The sequence below is a fragment of the Oncorhynchus tshawytscha genome, unplaced genomic scaffold, assembly GCF_018296145.1.
Source record: "Oncorhynchus tshawytscha isolate Ot180627B unplaced genomic scaffold, Otsh_v2.0 Un_scaffold_3920_pilon_pilon, whole genome shotgun sequence".
Lineage (NCBI taxonomy): Eukaryota > Metazoa > Chordata > Actinopteri > Salmoniformes > Salmonidae > Oncorhynchus > Oncorhynchus tshawytscha.
The window spans coordinates 386295-406725 of NW_024609812.1; the positions used below are offsets into that span (position 1 = coordinate 386295).

A 20431-nucleotide genomic window follows, 5' to 3' on the forward strand; every position below is an offset into this window, starting at 1 on the left:
TTCTTTAATTCGTAACAGGTTGCAACCCATCAATTTGTCCCCATAGATGAGATTACCTTAGGAAATCTTACTGGAAGCATGAAAGATCACCCATGTCCCTACAGCAGTAGTTGATCCATTCCGTACTGTCATTTTATTTATACCGAGTAGCAGGAGACAGTATCTGTCCAACTTGGCTTGGCTCTTTGATGACATACCAGGAATGGATTCAAGATTACTGTGTGTCATATCAGCTATGATTCAATGTGCACAGTTCTCACCCAGGTTGGAGGTTTTTCAATTATTCCGACCCAGTCAGAGCTGAATCTTCAACTTTTTCCACAATGGGAGATGTGAAAATGTGTGTTCATTAGGCACCAAATGGAAGAAAACACTACAACAGGGCTGAACTCCAATAAGAAATGCGTGTTTCTGTTTTCCTATTGCAAAAATGTTTTAACCTTCCCGTTGTGAGCCCGAATGAACATGACCCAGGTTATGCTCGCAGATGTTAAGTTGAGAATGTCTAATGCTGATGAGTTGGCTCAGAAGGCGTTGATGAAGCTGAAGTAGGCGTTGAGGAAGCCAGTTGGGTCCTCCAGCTGGGGATAATGGCTGATGTGTTCATCTAGAACTGACACAGTAGACCTCTGCACCAGTTTCCTGAAGGAAAATGACAACATTGGGTTGGGAGGGACAAAAGGAATACTTGCTTTCTGTGATACCCAAATGAATGATGGGGGATATATACAGAAACCCAAATACTTTGTCTACTACTGTATATACAGAATTGAAGCATTTGTCTCAGGGCTCTAATCAATCAGTTCCGGTTTAGCCGACATCCGCATAGTGGTGGAATGCATTAGCGCTGTCAAACACAAGCGTCTCCTAGCATTATACCTAAAGCGCACATTGCCATTGGCTGCACGGAGTCACATTTAGCGAAATTACATGCAGCCTTGTTTACAATTCCGAACACGAATGTGAGATCTAGCTACAGCGCCATTAGGCTGATAGAAATCATTTTCTGTAATGATTTTCAATTTGAGCGACATTTCTATATAGCTTTACACTTTCACGTTCTGGTCAGTGGCCTTCAATCGGGTCAGACCGGGGTTCACATCTTCCCTTTAGTTCTGTATACTTGTGGTGCCTTACATCAGTCTACAAATCCCACACAACTCAAGGCCAATGGTGGTGCATTGTCTTGATTCACAAGTAAGGTTCAAGACTCTTTTCCCTCTCTGATGTGTTGGATTGAATGTTGAGGAACTTTGAAGTAAAAATATAAATATATATAACAATCTAAATCCTGCAGTGGCTGAGTGGAATTGTCACTGGCTTGCAGAGCAAGATAATGGTTCGAAACCCAAGTGGTTCTGTAGCTAAGGTTATAGCCTCAATATATCCTGTGGCACAGAGGCTGTCAGAAGGCTACAGACCGGAACAAAGAACATGTTTTCTGCTTTTTCGGACTACAACCTTATGTTGAAGGAGACAAAGACGTCATGAAAGATGGTGGCATAAGAGAAATGTGTCCATGGGAAAGACTTGGCAGGGAGCGTAAGATATCCTGGGGTGGTAATTAACAGTGTGAAGCGGTGGTTGGACAAATGGTGAGAGAGTCAAAAGAAGGATGGGTCCTAAAGACATGATCAAACCGGACCAGCTGAAACTCCAGCAACTGACAAGTTCAAGTATGGTGGTGGAGGAAGGTAGCAACCGAGAGGGTAGAAGCAAAGACTAAACAATATATTTTTTCAAGATTTAACCATGGTGTTTCTGGTGAATTATTGCATAACCATCAATTTATATCTCTGAATACAGGGACAATGTCCTCTTCGCTCCCCATCTCAGAGATGAAGGGTGGTCCTCTTCAATCCAGAGCCAGGATGGATTCCAACCAGCAACCTCATTGGTGTGAGGCAGGGAGCATCCACCAGCACCACAGACCCCTTCACACTAACTAGGAAACACTTGTTTAAAAGGTAGACATCTGAAGAGAGGAGGTTCATGTTAAAAATGACATTGGATGGGATTTGAACCCATGACCTTGGCGATGCCAGGCAGTGACAATTACTGTTAGTACGATAAACTGCTCTGACAAAGAGTGCATTTAACATTCTACACAACCTATGGATGGAGCGTTGAGGCCAAAAATACTTCTACAATATACTTTGTCTGTAGGGCTTAAATACCCTTCCTGGTATTTGTGCAGACATTAGAAGGAATGCACAGGCTTGTGCTCCAACAACAAGAGAAGAGGTACTACCTTATGTACCTTACTACCAAATAAAGGCTCGACACGCCATAGAAAGTGTATTAAAGTCATATCACGTTTTAGACGTCAACGAAACATTGGATCCTATTTCAGTTGAATGCATTCAGTAGTACAACTGACTAGGTATCCCCTTTTCCCTGATTTCAGACAGGAACAAACAGGAGTACATTGTGCCTCAGACACTCACTGTAAACACCCCCATCATGTGGTTGTACATGATACTACAGCTCTTCATATGGAAAGACCGCATTTACCATGCAAGCTCAACCCTAGCAAAACTCATTGAATATTTCTACACTCACAAATGTAACTACCCAATGCAAGTGAATGGCAATGATCCAGTGCATGTGAATGAAACTCACTAACATCTTAAATAACTCAATGCATGTCAATTGGATAAGAGTATGGAAGAGGTGCACTTACTGGTAAAGGAAGATGAATTGGGGGTGAGGGTTGACTGGATCCAGGGGTCCATAGATCATATGAACTGAAAGACAAGGAGGTAGAGAGATCACGTGGAGGAGTGGGATTCCATGAACTTGTTCTAAAAAAAATTTTTTTTTAGCCTTGCAATGACAGTTTTGTCATTTAACATCTAATTAAATCCACATGCCTTCTCTCAACAATCAAATGTTACAATGCATCTAGTGATGACAGCGAAACGCTTCCCGGTGAGATGTTGAACAGGATTCTATGGGGATGGGGACCATGTGTAGTAGGGAGGGAGGTGTGGATCACACTGTTCACGCCACTACCAGCTAACCTTAATGGGGCACAGATGGGCTAATAAACTCCTGGGAGGTATTAGCTAAGTAGCTTAGCCTCACTGACTGACTCGCTGGTCACCTCAGTCGAAACCAGAGGGGAGTTTTACAGCTTACAGTCACTGTACAACGGCATTCAGAAGTGTACTAACTGACATGCCACTGTAACTTGTTTTTGTGCAGTTTCATAGTAGGCACAAACCTACCTATTGCAGGAAATCAACATCAACAGATAGAACAGCAGTGATGGAGTTGAATGAATGACAGACAGTACATCATTATCTTAAACATCAACAGAACAGCAGTGGTGGAGTTGAATGAATGACAGACAGTACATCATTATCTTAAACATCAACAGACAGAACAGCAGTGGTGGAGTTGAATGAATGACAGATATTATCTTAAACATCAACAGACAGAACAGCAGTGGTGGAGTTGAATGAATGACAGACAGTACATCATTATCTTAAACATCAACAGAACAGCGGTGGTGGAGTTAAATGAATGACAGACAGGACATCATTATCTTAAACATCAACAGAACAGCAGTGGTGGAGTTGAATGAATGACAGACAGGACATCATTATCTTAAACATCAACAGAACAGCAGTGGTGGAGTTGAATGAATGACAGACAGGACATCATTATCTTAAACATCAACAGAACAGCAGTGGTGGAGTTGAATGAATGACAGACAGTACATCATTATCTTAAACATCAACAGAACAGCGGTGGTGGAGTTGAATGAATGACAGACAGGACATCATTATCTTAAACATCAACAGAACAGCAGTGGTGGAGTTGAATGAATGACAGACAGTACATCATTATCTTAAACATCAACAGACAGAACAGCAGTGGTGGAGTTGAATGACAGACAGTACATAATTATCTTAAACATCAAAAGAACAGCAGTGGTGGAGTTGAATGAATGACAGACAGTACATCATTATATTAAACATCAACAGAACAGCAGTGGTGGAGTTGAATGAATGACAGACAGTACATCATTATCTTAAACATCAACAGAACAGCGGTGGTGGAGTTAAATGAATGACAGATATTATCTTAAACATCAACAGAACAGCAGTGGTGGAGTTGAATGAATGACAGACAGTACATCATTATCTTAAACATCAACAGAACAGCGGTGGTGGAGTTAAATGAATGACAGACATTATCTTAAACATCAACAGAACAGCAGTGGTGGAGTTGAATGAATGACAGACAGTACATCATTATCTTAAACATCAACAGAACAGCAGTGGTGGAGTTGAATGAATGACAGACAGTACATCATTATCTTAAACATCAACAGAACAGCAGTGGTGGAGTTGAATGAATGACAGACAGTACATCATTATCTTAAACATCAACAGAACAGCAGTGGTGGAGTTGAATGAATGACAGACATCATTATCTTAAACATCAACAGAACAGCGGTGGTGGAGTTGAATGAATGACAGACAGTACATCATTATCTTAAACATCAACAGAACAGCGGTGGTGGAGTTGAATGAATGACAGACAGTACATCATTATCTTAAACATCAACAGAACAGCAGTGGTGGAGTTGAATGAATGACAGACAGTACATCATTATCTTAAACATCAACAGAACAGCAGTGGTGGAGTTGAATGAATGACAGACAGTACATCATTATCTTAAACATCAACAGAACAGCGGTGGTGGAGTTGAATGAATGACAGACAGTACATCATTATCTTAAACATCAACAGACAGAACAGCAGTGGTGGAGTTGAATGACAGACAGTACATCATTATCTTAAACATCAACAGAACAGCAGTGGTGGAGTTGAATGAATGACAGACAGGACATCATTATCTTAAAACTTGCTGCCATTGCCCTTCTATCATTACAGTACCTTCAGAAAGGATTCACAGTCCTTGACTATTTACACATGTTTCTTGTGTTTCATAATGTGATTAAAATAGGTTGGTCATTTTTTTTGTCAACAAACTATCCAAAATACTGTGGTGGGGTGGTAATGGAAAATAAACCGTAATATATTTGGATAAGAAAGGTATTCAACCCCCTGAGTCAATATATGCTAGGATCCCCTTTGGCAGTGATTACAGCTGTGAGTCTTTCTGGGTCTGTCTAAAAGCTTTGCAAACCTGGATTATACAATATTTGCCCATTATTCTTTTAAAAATTCTTCAAGCTCAGTCAAGTTCGATGTTGATCATTGCTAGACAGCCATTTTCAAGTCTTGCCATAGATTTTCAAGTCGATTTAAGTCAAAACTATAACTAGGCCACTCAGGAACATTCAATGTCATCTTGGTAAGTAACTCCAGTATATATTTGGCCTTGTGTTTTAGTTTATTGTCCTGCTGAAAGGTGGATTTGTCTCCCAGTGTCTGTTAGAAAGCAGACAGTCAGGTTTTCCTCTAGGATTTTGCCTGTGCATAGCTCTATTACATTTTTTTTTTTAATATCCTAAAAAACTCCCTTGTCCTTGCCGATGACAAGCATATGCAGACACCACCATGCTTGACAATATGAAGAGTGGTACTCGGTGATGTGTTGGCTTTAGCCCAAAAGTAATGCTTTGTATTCTGGACAAAAAGTGCATTTCTTTGCCACACCTTTTGCAGTATTACTTTAGTGTCTTATTGCAAACAGGATGCATTTTTAAATATTTTTATTCTTAACAGGCTTCCTTGTTTTCATGCTGTAATTTAGGTTAGCATTGTGGAGTAACTACAGTGTTTTTGAGCCATACTCAGTTTTCACCTATCACAGCCATTAAACTCTAACTAGTTTAAAATCCCCATTGGCCTCATGTTGAAATCCCTGAGCGGTTTCCTTCCTGTTCATCAACCGAATTACGAAGGACATCTGTACCTTTAGTAGTGACTGGGTGTCCTGATACACCATCCAAAGTGTGATTAATAACTTCACCATGCTCAAAAGGGGTAATCAAAGTCTGCTTTAAAAAATAAAAATCTTCATCTACCAATAGGCTTTCCAATGCCTCCCTGGTCTTTGTCGTTGAATTTGTGCTTGAAATTCACTGTTTGACTGAGGAACCTTATAGATAATTGTGTGTGTGGTGTACAGAGACGGGGTAGTCACTCAAAAATCATGTTACCACCATTATTGCACACAGAGTTAGTCCATGCAACTTATTATCTGACTTGTTAAGCACATTGTTATTCTTTATGTTTATTTAGGCTTGTCATAACAAAGGGATTGGGGTATTGCGTGTAGATCAGTGACACAAAATCTACATTTAATCCATTTTAAATTCAGGCTGTAACAACAAAATGTGGATAAAGTCAAGGGGTTTGAATACTTTCTGAAGGCACTGTATATCACTCATCTCTGAGATTATATAATTTTTTGTTTTCATTCAGTTATCAAAGGTTCAATCATAACTTGAGACACTCTAGTGTAACAAACTTCACATAAACCGGGCATTGATGTTTCAATCCTTGCTCAGCAACTAGACAGAACTCACCAGGGATGAAAGTAGAGGTGAGAGCACCAACCCATCTGTCTCGGTGCTCGTCCCTCTGGTTAATAAACTGCAGGATACTAGGAGAAGGGATATGCAGTCTTATTACCATCACTATTAATCACAGATCAATCACTTTTATCCATCACTGTATAGGAAGAAATGGGAAACTAGCTTCATGCTAATAAATTATATCAAATGAAAAGTACAAGGGTTGACAACATAATCTATGCTGGTGGAAACAATTATGTTTATATACAGTACGTTAGTATTTAGATGGAAAATGTGCACATTTATTCAGCGCAATTTGGTTGGGTTAAAATCATTTTTTGAAATCAATCTCTTTCACCTATAACAATGTATCAAATAACACCAAATTTGACTAGACATGTTAGTTTGAAATGAGTCAGTGATCGGTCTAGTGACTACTCTATTCCGTATGTATAGGTATTTAACTAGTGAGGTCTGAACAGTGGCACTGTACCTGTCCATGACCAGGTTCCCATCATTGAAGCGGACCCCTGTCCACATGTCCAAGAACTCAGCGTCTGTGGGCTGGGTGTAAGGACCAAACACGTCCCCAAGCCTGACATGAAACCAAGAGTAAACAGGGTAAATGCTACATCTTTACAGTACATGAAATATGTTCACTCAAACACAGTTGAGTGCTGGTTAGGTCATCCTCCATGTTTTTACTCAGTTTATTTCGTCAGCTATGCTTTGCAGCGAATATAAATACCTTCATAATATTTAAATAAAATGTGTTCATCTTTGAAACAGTAAAAATGGTTGAGGGGTTTATAATTTAGCTGAATGGACATAACTAGAGATGTACTATTTGTGCCAAGTGAACTTGCCAACGATGTTCTTACTGTAAATATGTCATTACGGTTAAATGCACACATTAATGCGGTTATTGCGGATAGTCATTAATATAACAGTTCGATTCAAACGTTTACATGCTTTGCAAGAATAACGATTTCTCTAATAATCATGTTTACATGGACACGTCTGGAATCAGGGAACCCGATGGCAATCTGACGAATGCAGAAAAAAGCTGATCAAAATAAACGTTCTACCACCGCGACCGCGTTATTTTTGGGAAGCATATTTGACATATAAAGCTTGTATGTGAAAACTACTTCTGAAGCCTAAACCACAGACAAATGCCGTCAAAAATGTGCGTGCGAGAGTAGAGTGCGTCAATTCACATACACAGCATCGCGTATGCCAATTTAATGGCCGATACATAAACAGGTGTATTTATGTTCGCTATGTAGCCCTTGTTGAGTGTTCCTTTTGATTAACCCTATGTCCTACAGGAGTCACCGCACATGCCTTCTCTAAACAGGTGTATTTATGTTCGCTATGTAGCCCTTGTTGAGTGTTCCTTTTGATTAACCCTATGTCCTACAGGAGTCACCGCACATGCCTTCTCTAAACAGGTGTATTTATGTTCGCTATGTAGCCCTTGTTGAGTGTTCCAGGTGTATTTATGTTCGCTATGTAGCCCTTGTTGAGTGTTCCTTTTGATTAACCCTATGTCCTACAGGAGTCACCGCACATGCCTTCTCTAAACAGGTGTATTTATGTTCGCTATGTAGCCCTTGTTGAGTGTTCCTTTTGATTAACCCTATGTCCTACAGGAGTCACCGCACATGCCTACTCTAAACAGTTATGTTAGCTCACGAATGTGAGGAGTTGTTGCTAATACACCGGAGCAGATTTTAAAGAATTTATCTTGTCTCATTCTTTCTACAGAAGTATTCTCTCTTGAAATCAGAGTCCCTCGTGTTTCCTAGCCTGCCTAAGCTAAGTTATATTCCTGTGATGGAAATCAACACAGGTAGGCATAAAGTTAATTTTCAATGTGCATTATTTGGCACTGGCAGTTAAATGTAACACTAAGGGTGTGTTCATAAATGCACTCTAGCTGTCTACTTCGATTTCAGGGCGCTCTTGTCTGAGTGCCAGAGCGCAGAATAATATGGCCGGTGCCAGTAAATGTCGGCAAAAAAGGCGTAATTAAATTGTTGCATGAAACATGAAAACAGCCAAACCAGCTCTGCTAGTGCGAGTAAAATGGTCAGAGTGAGGTTCTCATTTTTGTCTGGAAGTAGCTAGCAATCTAGCCAACGGCGTGGGTGCTTGACTGCCGTTGTGAGGTCAGAAGGCTTGGATCAACCCTACTCCTCCGCCAGAGCGTCCAGTGTGCGCTCTGAATACTCAGAGAGCGAAACGCTCTGAATGTACTAACGGACAATCTGACAATGCTCTGAATTTACTAACGCCCAGAGCGCTCTCTGAGTGAATTTACGAACACATCGTAATTAGACACTTTGGGTGTGTTCGTAAATTCCATCTGGAGTGCCAGAGTGCGCTCTGGGCGTTCATAAACACAGAACGTTGTCAGATTTTGATAAACAGAGTAAAGTGTTTACATGACTATTGCATAATCTGCCTACTGCCATAACTTGTAACTTTAATATTCATGTATGACTGTGCATGTAAAGGTCATGTATTTCACTGCAGATCATTCAAAATACACAATGAAAAAAGATACCAATGACTGAGCCCCTTGCTGCAATGCTGTTAGCTTGTGCTCATGTGTCCCTTCTGTGTCCACGTTATAGATTCAAGAGATGTGTACAGTAGGAGGAAACGTATGTGAGAACACAGTACCCTTTAGAGAACATCATGTAGTTGGTCAGACGGGTCAGAACTGGAGAGAGGAAGCTGGAGTCCTTGAGGAGCTGTGTGGGAGACAGCATGGCGATGATCCAACAGAACAACAATAAGCAGTCATAATGCTCAGAGAACAGTCAGATAATCCAGAATAGTAAATGTTGACTAACCTTCTGAAGGAATCTGGGATGGTGTGTTTCTGGGAATATTCCTGTTCAAGAAAAAATGTTTTTTTTTTTAAACTTATATTAAATATTTCAAAATCAAACATGGCAAGTTAACAGTAAGACAAAGGCTATCAAAGCAATGTGTCACTTTGTCTTGAAGTTCTTGACCGGTAATCTACTTTGTACACATATGAAGTGAGTTTGAGGGGGTAAGAGTTTAGGGTAGGGACATCCCAAGGATTCCAGATAGCACTAACTCATAGGAAACTATAGCGGTATAGTGTGTATGACTCGGAGTAGAGGAATTTGTAAGAACAGAAAATCACTGATTTGAATGAGGGGTTAAACTAAAGGTGAGCTACTCTGGTACTGATGAGAAGCAGGGTGTGGAGGATTTAGTGGGAGAAATATCCAATTGGGCTGCGTGTGTAAATGCAGTCTTAGTAAAAAATAAAATAATAATAATCGGACAATAAAGGTGAGTTTACACCAGCTGCCCTTCGTTGTCTAATCAGGCTCTGATTGGTTACAGGTTGTCTGCTACACACAACATATAAATACACAAGTCTTTTCTCCTCACTTCACCAGTACTGTTCTTTGGGTGTCATGGCTGCTCGTACTGGCTCAGGGTAAGATGGTGGCAAGAGCCATGTTACTTTCATCACATTGAGAATGTTGTTTAACGGTCAACCTCTGTCTGTAGGTGCCTCCTTGCTTTGCTGAGCTGTTCATTGTTATCCTTATCAACAAGTTAAGAGCAACATTAAAGTACTGTTTGCTTGAATTGTTTTTGGATGTTTTATTTTTATCTGAAGTTAATGTTTCGTTTGTTGCTTCCCCAGTTTATAGGACTGTCTTTCTCCACCCTCTTCGAGCACGGCACTCGTCGTCTATGAGAAAGACACTAGTCGGAGCGACACCGACAAGCATATGCTGCCCCCCTCTCCTCTAGAGACTGAAGGCTCTTCCCGTTCCATACCGACTAGCTGGTGTCAGCTCCAGCAGGTTCAGGAAGAGCCTGAAGCTTGTCTTTCCAGGGTGGAGAAGACCCTTTAGTGCACCACTGGTGCCCTGGCTCTATCAAGATTCCTTGGCATGAGCGGAACAACCAAATTTGATTTGTCACATACACATGGTTAGCAGATGTTAATGCGAGTGTCGCGAAATGCTTGTGCTTCTAGTTCCGACAATGCAGTAATAAACAACGAGTAACTTAACAATTTCACAACAACTACCTTATACCCACACAAGTGTAAAGGCATGAAGAATATGTACATAAAGATATATGAATGAGTGATGGTACAGAATGGCATAGGCAAGATGTAGTAGATGGTATCGAGTACAGTATATACAGTGCCTTGCGAAAGTATTCGGACCCCTTGAACTTTTGCCACATTTCAGGCTTCAAACAAAGATATAAAACTGTATTTTTTTTGTGAAGAATCAACAACAAGTGGGACACAATCATGAAGTGGAATGACATTTATTGGATATTTCAAACTTTTTTTAGTTGTTGATTCTTCACAAAAAAATACTTTTATATCTTTATGTTTGAAGCCTGAAATGTGGCAAAAGGTCGCAAAGTTCAAGGGGGCCGAATACTTTCGCAAGGCACTGTACATATGAGATGAGTAATGTAGGGTATGTAAACATTATATTAAGTGTCATTGTTTAAAGTGGCTAGTGATACATTTTTCCATTATTAAAGTGGCTAGAGATGAGTCAGTATGTTGGCAGCAGCCACTCAATGTTAGTGATGGCTGCTTAACAGTGTGATGGCCTTGAGATAGAAGCTGTTTTTCAGTCTCTCGGTCCCAGCTTTGATGCACCTGTATTGACCTCGCCTTCTAGATGATAGCGGGGTGAACAGGCAGTGGCTCGGGTGGTTGTTGTCCTTGATGATCTTTATGGCCTTCCTGTGACATCGGGTGGTGTATGTGTCCTGGAGGGTAGGTAGGTAGTTTGCCCCCGGTGATGCGTTGTGCAGACGTCACTACCCTCTGGAGAGCCTTACGGTTATGGGTGGAGCAGTTGGCGTACCAGGCGGTGATACAGCCTGACAGGATGCTCTCGATTGTGCGTCTGTAAAAGTTTGAGTGCTTTTGGTGACAAGCCAAATTTCTTCAGCCTCCTAAGGTTGACGAAGTGCTGCTGCGCCTTCTACACCACGCTGTCTGTGTGGGTGGACCAATTCAGTTTGTCTGTGATGTGTACACCGAGGAACTTAACTTACTATCTATGTGGATAGGGGGGTGCTCCCTCTGCTGTTTCCTGAAGTCCACGATCATCTCCTTTGTTTTGTTGATGTTGAGTGTGAGGTTATTTTCCTGACACCACACTCCGAGGGCCCTCACCTCCTCCCTGTAGGCCGTCTCGTCATTGTTGGTAATCAAGCCTCCCACTGTAGTGTGGTCTACAAACTTGATGATTGAATTGGAGGCATGCATGGCCACGCAGTCGTGGGTGAACAGGGAATACAGAAGAGGGCTCAGAACACACCCTTGTGGGGCCCCAGTGTTGAGGATCAGCGGGGTGGAGATGTTGTTACCTACTATCACCACCTGGGGGCGGCCCGTTGCACAGGGCGGGGTCGAGACCCATCAAGCTTGATGACGAGTTTGGATAAACAGCATTCTCACATAGGTATTCCTCTTGTCCAGATGGGTTTGGGCAGTGTGCAGTGTGGTTGCGATTGCGTCGTCTGTGAACCTATTGGGGCGGTAAGCAAATTGGAGTGGGTCTAGGGTGTCAGGTAGGGTGGAGGTTATATGGTCCTTGACTAGTCTCTCAGCACATCATGATGACGGAAGTGAGTGCTTAGTTGTTTAGCTCAGTTACCTTAGCTTTCTTGGGAACAGGAACAATGGTGGCCCTCTTGAAGCATGTGGGAACAGCAGACTGGGTTAAAGATTGATTGAATGTCTGTAAACACACCAGCCAGCTGGTCTGCGCATGCTCTAAGGACGCGGCTGGGGAAGCCATCTGGGCCTGCAGCCTTGCGAGGGTTAACACGTTTAAATGTTTTACTCACGTCTGCTGCAGTGAAGGAGAGTCTGCAGGTTTTGGTAGCAGGCCGTGTCAGTGGCACTGTATTTTCCTCAAAGCGAGCAAAGAAGTTGTTTAGTCTGTCTGGGAGCAAGACATCCTGGTCCGCGACGGGGCTGGTTTTCTTTTTGTAATCCGTGATTGACTGTAGACCCTGCCACACACCTCTTGTGTCTGAGCTGTTGAATTGTGACTACTTTGTCTCTATACTGACGCTTAGCTTGTTTGATTGCCTTGCGGAGGGAATAGCAACACTGTTTGTATTCGGTCATGTTTCCGGTCACCTTGCCCTGGTTAAAAGCAGTGGTTCGCGCTTTCAGTTTCGTGTGAATGCTGCCATCAATCCACGGTTTCTGGTTTGGGAATGTTTTAATAGTTGCTGTGGGTACGACATCGCCAATGCACTTTCTAATATACTCACTCACCGACTCAGCGTATTCGTCAATGTTGTTGTTTGACGCAATGCGGAACATATCCCAATCCACGTGATCGAAGCAATCCTGAAGCGTGGAATCAGATTGGTCGGACCAGCGTTGAACAGACCTGAGTGCGGGAGCTTCTTGTTTTAGTCTCTGTCTGTAGGCAGGGAGCAACAAAATGGAGTCGTGGTCAGCTTTTCCGAAAGAAGGGCGGGGGAGGGCCTTGTATGCGTTGCTGAAGTTAGAATAACAATGATCCAGGGTTTTACCAGCCCTGGTAGCACAATCGATATGCTGATAGAATTTAAGGAGTCTTGTTTTCAGATTAGCCTTGTTAAAATCCCCAGCTACAATGAATGCAGCCTCAGGATATGTGGTTTCCAGTTTACATAGTCAAATAAAGTTAGTTCATGGCCATCGATGTGTCTGCTTGGGGGGGAATATATGCGTCTGTGATTATAATCACGAGAATTCTCTTGATAGAGAATGCGGTCAACATTTGATAGTGAGGAATTCTAAGTCAGGTGAACAGAAGGACTTGAGTTCCTGTATGTTGTTATGATCACACCACGTCTCGTTAATCATAAGGCATACCCCACCCCGCCCCTCTTCTTACCAGAAAGATGCTTGTTTCTGTTGGCGAGATGCGTGAAGAAACAAGCTGGCTGTACCGACTCCGATAGCGTTTCTCGAGTGAGCCATGTTTCCGTGAAGCAAAGAACGTTACAGTCTCTGTCTCTCTGGAATGCTACCCTTGCTCGGATTTTATCAACCTTGTTGTCAAGAGACTGGACATTGGTGAGTAGTATGGTAGGGAGCGGTGCACGATGTGCTCGTCTCTGGAGCCTGACCAGAAGACCGCTTCGTCTGCCCCTTTTACGGCGTCGTTGTTTTGGTTCGCCGGCTGGGATCTGATCCATTGTCCTGGGTGGTGGGCAAAACAGAGGATCCGCTTCGTGAAAGTCTTATTCCTGGTCGTACTGATGGTGAGTTGACGTTGCTCTTGTATCCAGTAGTTCCTCCTGACTGTATGTAATAAAACCTAAGATGACCTGGGGTACCAATGTAAGAAATAACACATAAAAAAATACTGCATAGTTTCCTAGGAACGCGAAGCGAGGCGGCCATCTCTGTCGGCGCCGGGATGTTTCCAGGAACCAGCAGTAAGGTTCTGATATCTCCTGGTTTATGTTCATGATTTCTTAGTATTGACCCAACTTCATGAATAATCCATGTTTCTTGTTGGCTACAACATGGTTCTTCCCAGGCTAAGGGTGGTGTCTGGTTGGAGTCTTCCCAGGCTACGGGTGGTGTCTGGTTGGAGTCTTCCCAGGCTACGGGTGGTGTCTGGTTGGAGTCTTCCCAGGGTGTATTTGTCTGTGTACCATCAGTATGGCTACTAGGTAAGGTTGTTACATCTTTCTGATGTTGCAGCTTTAACACTTTTCTATTCCTGGCTCAGCAGCTCTGTATTAACCCGGATCCTGATATCATTAGGCTATGATGCTCTACAACGTTGAATAAATTACTTTAAAATGTTTGTCTGGCTTTCTTTGTCCATTTAAATGGTACATTTGACTTAAGTATGGTTTATGCTACCTGTAGCCAATCAGGAAAATGTCTGAAACTGTACTCTACCTCCATTGGACAAACAGAGGCTGTTGATGGTCAAGTGTCCAGTCCTGTTGTGGTCACTCCTGTGAGATACAAAGATGGGGAAGGGGTCAGAAGCTCTACAGCCTCCATCATATTTCACCTTTCCTGTGTTGTTGGGTAATGGAAGGGAAAACATGACTATTGAGACGCAGCCCTATGATGTCAGAGTGCTTTCAGTGATGATGGTTCCTCCAGGATGGGCTTCCAAGCCCAACGTTGGCCATTAGTGGGGAAATGCAAACTGACACAGGCTCAATGTTTAGGGGCAACTTCATTGTACTTGGTGTGGCAGTGCAGAGCTCACCTGTAGAGCAGTTCCAGGGCCACAGTGTCTCCATAGTCATGGGAGAGCAGGTTGACCCTCTGCTCTGTCAGACCCAGGTGGGACACCAACGCCTCCACAACACTGGCCTGCTCAAAGATGGAGTAGCGGTGGGGCCTCTGTTAGGGAGAAAGGTCAGTCTAGGTGAGCACCTTAGCTAGAACAAAATGTGCTTATTTGGATTTTTTAAAAGATTATTAATGCAATTTTCCTACTGGTCTACTTTCCTGTAGTGTATAGGTTAGCATATCTTGCCTTTCCTCAGTTATTGGCAATTGTTTGCTTGCTTTGTCATTACAGTTGTACACAACCTACAAACAGTGTTGTCTCTCTCCCTGGTAGATTCCCTGGCATTCTAACCGATGCCTCAGACCGTTTCACCCCGAACTAGCCCACAATTCAAGTCTGTCATAGCCTGCGACTCACAGGTTTGTCACTGAAGCCAAAACCAAGAAAGTCCAGAGCAATGACACGGTTAAAGCGCCGATTCAGGGGCTCCCATATCTGTAAGACAGAAACAGAGCTGGCATTCAGACACCTGTCCAGATACCTGGGTCGTGTTCATAAGGCATACAAAAATACATGAATCCAAAAAGGGATGCTTGTTTTCATGTCCGGTTGCAAAACCATTTGCTACGGTGTCCCCTATTGAACATGGCTCTGTTCACAATATACCATCTGAGAGAGTGTGGAATAAGAATTATCCCAGCAAACCAATTGATCTGTGCATAACATTTTATAGATAAGCCCCTTTCTCTCATCTGCTTACCTTGTACCAGTCCAGGCTGGAGGTAGGGAAGCCATGGAGGAGAATGACCACATCAGAGCTGCCTACAGCACCATAGGTCTCTGGTAGAGGAAAAAGTAAAGCATACACATTATTCCTGACGTACCATGACCTGCTACACGCACCACGAAAACATGTTACATCGGTCAAAGTAAAGGGCTAAAACTGGTGCTTGCAAAGTGCAAATGATGACTGATCTGAACATGGCCTCCAACATCTAGCAGTCCAGACTGTTCACTGTACTGATGAAGGAGCCACTAGATGGTTACAGTAGTCTGTACTGATGAAGGAGCCACTAGATGGTTACAGTAGTCTGTACTGATGAAGGAGCCACTAGATGGTTACAGTAGTCTGTACTGATGAAGGAGCCACTAGATGGTTACAGTAGTCTGTACTGATGAAGGAGCCACTAGATGGTTACAGTATGGTTACAGTCTGTACTGATGAAGGAGCCACTAGATGGTTACAGTAGTCTGTACTGATGAAGGAGCCACTAGATGGTTACAGTAGTCTGTACTGATGAAGGAGCCACTCTACAGTAGTCTGTACTGATGAAGGAGCCACTAGATGGCTACAGTAGTCTGTACTGATGAAGGAGCCACTAGATGGCTACAGTAGTCTGTACTGATGAAGGAGCCACTAGATGGTTACAGTAGTCTGTACTGATGAAGGAGCCACTAGATGGTTACAGTAGTCTGTACTGATGAAGGAGCCACTAGATGGTTACAGTAGTCTGTACTGATGAAGGAGCCACTAGATGGTTACAGTAGTCTGTACTGATGAAGGAGCCACTAGATGGTTACAGTAGTCTGTACTGATGAAGGAGCCACTAGATGGTTACAGTAGTCTGTCTGTACTGATGAAGGAGCCACTAGATGGTTACAGTAGTCTGTACTGATGAAGGAGCCACTAGATGGTTACAGTAGTCTGTACTGATGAAGGAGCCACTAGATGGTTACAGTAGTCTGTACTGATGAAGGAGCCACTAGATGGTTACAGTAGTCTGTACTGATGAAGGAGCCACTAGATGGTTACAGTAGTCTGTACTGATGAAGGAGCCACTAGATGGTTACAGAGTCTGAAGGAGCCACTAGATGGTTACAGTAGTCTGTACTGATGAAGGAGCCACTAGATGGTTACAGTAGTCTGTACTGATGAAGGAGCCACTAGATGGTTACAGTAGTCTGTACTGATGAAGGAGCCACTAGATGGCTACAGTAGTCTGTACTGATGAAGGAGCCACTAGATGGCTACAGTAGTCTGTACTGATGAAGGAGCCACTAGATGGCTACAGTAGTCTGTACTGATGAAGGAGCCACTAGATGGCTACAGTAGTCTGTACTGATGAAGGAGCCACTAGATGGCTACAGTAGTCTGTACTGATGAAGGAGCCACTAGATGGCTACAGTAGTCTGTACTGATGAAGGAGCCACTAGATACAGTAGTCTGTACTGATGAAGGAGTCTGTACTGATGAAGGAGCCACTAGATGGCTACAGTAGTCTGTACTGATGAAGGAGCCACTAGATGGCTACAGTAGTCTGTACTGATGAAGGAGCCACTAGATGAAGGAGGCTAGACAGTAGTCTGTACTGATGAAGGAGCCACTAGATGGCTACAGTAGTCTGTACTGATGAAGGAGCCACTAGATGGCTACAGTCTGTCTGTACTGATGAAGGAGCCACTAGATGGCTACAGTAGTCTGTACTGATGAAGGAGCCACTAGATGGCTACAGTAGTCTGTACTGATGAAGGAGCCACTAGATGGGAGCCACTAGTACAGTCTGTACTGATGAAGGAGCCACTAGATGGCTACAGTAGTCTGTACTGATGAAGGAGCCACTAGATGGCTACAGTAGTCTGTACTGATGAAGGAGCCACTAGATGGCTACAGTAGTCTGTACTGATGAAGGAGCCACTAGATGGCTACAGTAGTCTGTACTGATGAAGGAGCCACTAGATGGCTACAGTAGTCTGTACTGATGAAGGAGCCACTAGATGGCTACAGTAGTCTGCATCACTGCATCTCAATAATCTCAATAATGTAATGAGACACTAATTAAAGCTCTGTTTCTTTATTTCGCCCACATTCATGTGTGACAACTGGACAGGTGAAATAAATGCCTACCCCACTCCTGTCAATTAAATTGAATTAAATGTGCTTTATTGGCATGACTTAACAGAGTACATATTGCCAAAGCTTACTTTGGAGATTTACAATATTAACATAATTAAAATAATATTGTCAACATGACAACAGTAAAAACAACAATCAAGTGTCAAAATAACCCTACATTGAACAATAACAACGGCATAGAGGACATGTGAAGGTTGGTTGGTCTATCAGACACTGTCCCTCATTTTATGTCAGGCAGCAATGTAGTGTGCTGCCAACCCACAGCATCCTCCCCCAACAGGGCAGGTAGCCTTTTCTCATCAGGGAGGTCTTTGAAACCTTGAATAAGGGTTTCAAATTTGGTACACTCAAATTGTTATATATTTTTGACATTTTGTCAGGAAATGCAGCTCTGTGTCCGGTTTTGCGGTGGTTGCACAGCCTTTCCTCTACAGGGAGCCAGGTTTTCCTCTGTCTACCCTTCTCAATGGCAAGGCTGTGCTCACTGAGCCTGTACTTTGTCAAGGTTTTGATCAGAAACCATGCTTAAATAGTTTGCCGTGGTGTACTGTCAATTTAGGGCCAGATAGCACTGCATTTTGTTTTGTGCTTTGTGTTTCCCAATAAGTAATGTCATTTTGACTGTTGTAATTTGGTTTATTCTGATTGGATGTTCTGGTCCCGAGGCTTCAGTGTGTTTGTAGAACAGGTTTGTGACCTCAGCCCCAGGAACAGCTGGATGAGGGGACTCTTGGCATTGCAGGGCTTGGTAATAATATGAGAGGGGGTCACTGTATTTTAGATGTTTCCAAAACTTAATTGCTCATGTTTTTAGTTTGTATTATTAGTGGATATTGGTCTAATTCTGCCCTGCGTGCATTGTTTGTAGTTTTCCTCTGGACATGTTGGTGAATCGTACAGAACTCTGCATTCAGGTTTCAATGGGGTGTTTGTCCCATTGGGGGAAATCTTGTTTTACAAGTGGACTCCACACTCGCTGCCATAAAGTGTAATTGGTTCAATGACACATTCAATTAGTCTTTAAAAATCAGTACAGTGCACTACTATCAGGTATGTGCAGGGGATAGAGAGATGGATTCATAAGCAAGTTCCATTTCAAATGTATGACGTTTGGAGTATATAATCTGAATCAAATACACCCTATCCCTCTATTCTACTCTTACTGATGCCAAATCTTACCCCTGTAGAATATATTGTTGCTCCTGAAAGTGAAGAATGCTCCAGCAGAGCGCCAGGTCAGGAGGGCTGGAGACAGTTGGGGAGGAGGGATGTGCAGGTAGACTGCCAGCAGAGGAATGCACAGCAAGCCCACAAGAAGCCACCATTCCCTCATCTTTCCTTTGGTAGGAGGGCCGGTCTCGCATTCCGCAATCTGGAAGACAACACTGGGGTCACGGCACGACATTTAATTTAGGCTACTATCACCCTTTAACATGAATGGTCTATAAGTGCCAGACCTATTGTGTGATAATGTCATGCGACACCCCGCTACTTACTGTCTATTCTTAAATTCTAGAAGCAACATATTCGGCAAAACTAGACTTTGGAATACCGTCAAAATAGCGGGCTACATGTAAACGTCACGGTCTCCTTGCAACAATAAGCTATACTATCATTCTGTTTTAAAAAATAAAGCATTAGCCTACCTCTTGGAAATGTGTCAATTCTTAACACTAAAATAACACTTCCGCCCGGGGCACTGTCAGTGCTGTACCTACCTACAGCCGAGTCGCGGTTCTGTCATTCCTATGCGCTCAGTGCGTCCGGGTCACCTGGGTAGGTTTCGAACCTTGGCCCAGTGCACTGCATTAATGCAGGGTCGGGGAATTGTATTATTTTGTGGTGTCGCATGGAGAATTGCCAGGGTGTTGAGCGCTAAATCTTCAGGAGCCATCTGTCGGTGTGGATGTCCAATAAGCATGCCAATGATACATGTCACTTGTGTTTGAGGTTTTGTATTCGTGCGCCCCGTTCCAAATGTCCACTTTCATTTAACAAACCATATACTGATTTGAATATGACTATTACAATCAAAATTACACTAGGGAAGGCTACTCATCGCATGAATCAATGGAACAGCAGTCCAGAGGTAACGTAAGTTACCTTACTGATTATCAGTGCCATAATCAATATCACTGACTGATTATTAAAATGAGACAAGGCGAATGTGGTATATATGATGATTAAATAATCCTATATTTTTCTTCTCCATGCATGAGGAAATAACCTTGCTGCAGCCATCCAGAGGACGAATTGTTAGTGGCGGGTTACTTGTTTCCGCGTATCTTTCAAACCCCACCCAGACTCGCCACTAGATGGCAGTGTAACAACTAAAGCACTAAGCAGACATCTGACAGAATGGGTTTTTCACTTTAAGCAGAATCATACGATTATTAAAAGGACAAGTATATTTAAATGTTTTTTATACCAAATCTGCATTTTAGATGTAAACATGTTATAGGTCCCAATTTTTTTTTTTTTTGCAATTTCACTTCAATTTGAGAAACATATCCCACCAGCTATAAAGCTCATTCAGATGCAGGCGCACAGATAAAACATGAAGGATCCGAAACGGCAAAGCTCTGCGATCCACGTCTTACACATCACACATGAAAGTGTGTCATTTCAAACTTCATCAGCAACCTTCTATTCCAGTTTGTTGGATTTGAGCAATACTTTTCCATGTGCGCGTGCACAGGCTATTT

General features: G+C 42.7%; 1 protein-coding gene and 1 long non-coding RNA gene across 5 annotated transcripts; one reads left to right on the forward strand and one right to left on the reverse strand.

Annotated features, from left to right (window-relative positions):
* Positions 1-107: 107 nt before the first annotated feature.
* mest lies at positions 108-19743 on the reverse strand. Of its 3 annotated transcripts, none has more exons than XM_042318644.1 (12): positions 19445-19743; positions 18906-19098; positions 15573-15652; positions 15230-15307; positions 14786-14922; positions 14464-14522; positions 9365-9405; positions 9192-9262; positions 6994-7095; positions 6513-6589; positions 2684-2747; positions 108-642 (listed from the first exon to the last, which is right to left on the reverse strand). In XM_042318644.1, exons 2-12 carry the CDS (start codon positions 19057-19059, stop codon positions 525-527), a joined length of 981 nt encoding a protein of 326 aa, XP_042174578.1. In that variant the 5' UTR covers positions 19060-19098; positions 19445-19743; the 3' UTR covers positions 108-524. The 3 variants fall into 3 exon arrangements, with proteins under 3 accessions (XP_042174578.1, XP_042174579.1, XP_042174580.1); XM_042318645.1 differs by having other exon boundaries at positions 19373-19460; XM_042318646.1 differs by lacking the exon at positions 19445-19743 and adding an exon at positions 19223-19364.
* LOC121845999 lies at positions 7091-10586 on the forward strand. 2 transcript variants are annotated; one of them, XR_006082966.1, is made up of 4 exons: positions 7091-7954; positions 7997-8355; positions 9143-9990; positions 10204-10586. It is a non-coding gene; the product is annotated as an uncharacterized LOC121845999 (long non-coding RNA). The 2 variants fall into 2 exon arrangements; XR_006082964.1 differs by having other exon boundaries at positions 7997-9990.
* Positions 19744-20431: the final 688 nt, after the last annotated feature.

Excerpts from the sequence above, each read along its gene's own strand:
- mest (XM_042318644.1), bottom strand. The coding sequence starts at position 19,059 with ATGAGGGAATGGTGGCTTCTTGTGGGCTTGCTGTGCATTCCTCTGCTG. Across the intron at positions 6,590-6,993 it reads GGGAACCTGGTCATGGACAG|TATCCTGCAGTTTATTAACC; the intron begins GTACAGTGCCAC and ends CCCTTCTCCTAG. Across the intron at positions 2,748-6,512 it reads CACCTCTACTTTCATCCCTG|TTCATATGATCTATGGACCC; the intron begins GTGAGTTCTGTC and ends CTTGTCTTTCAG.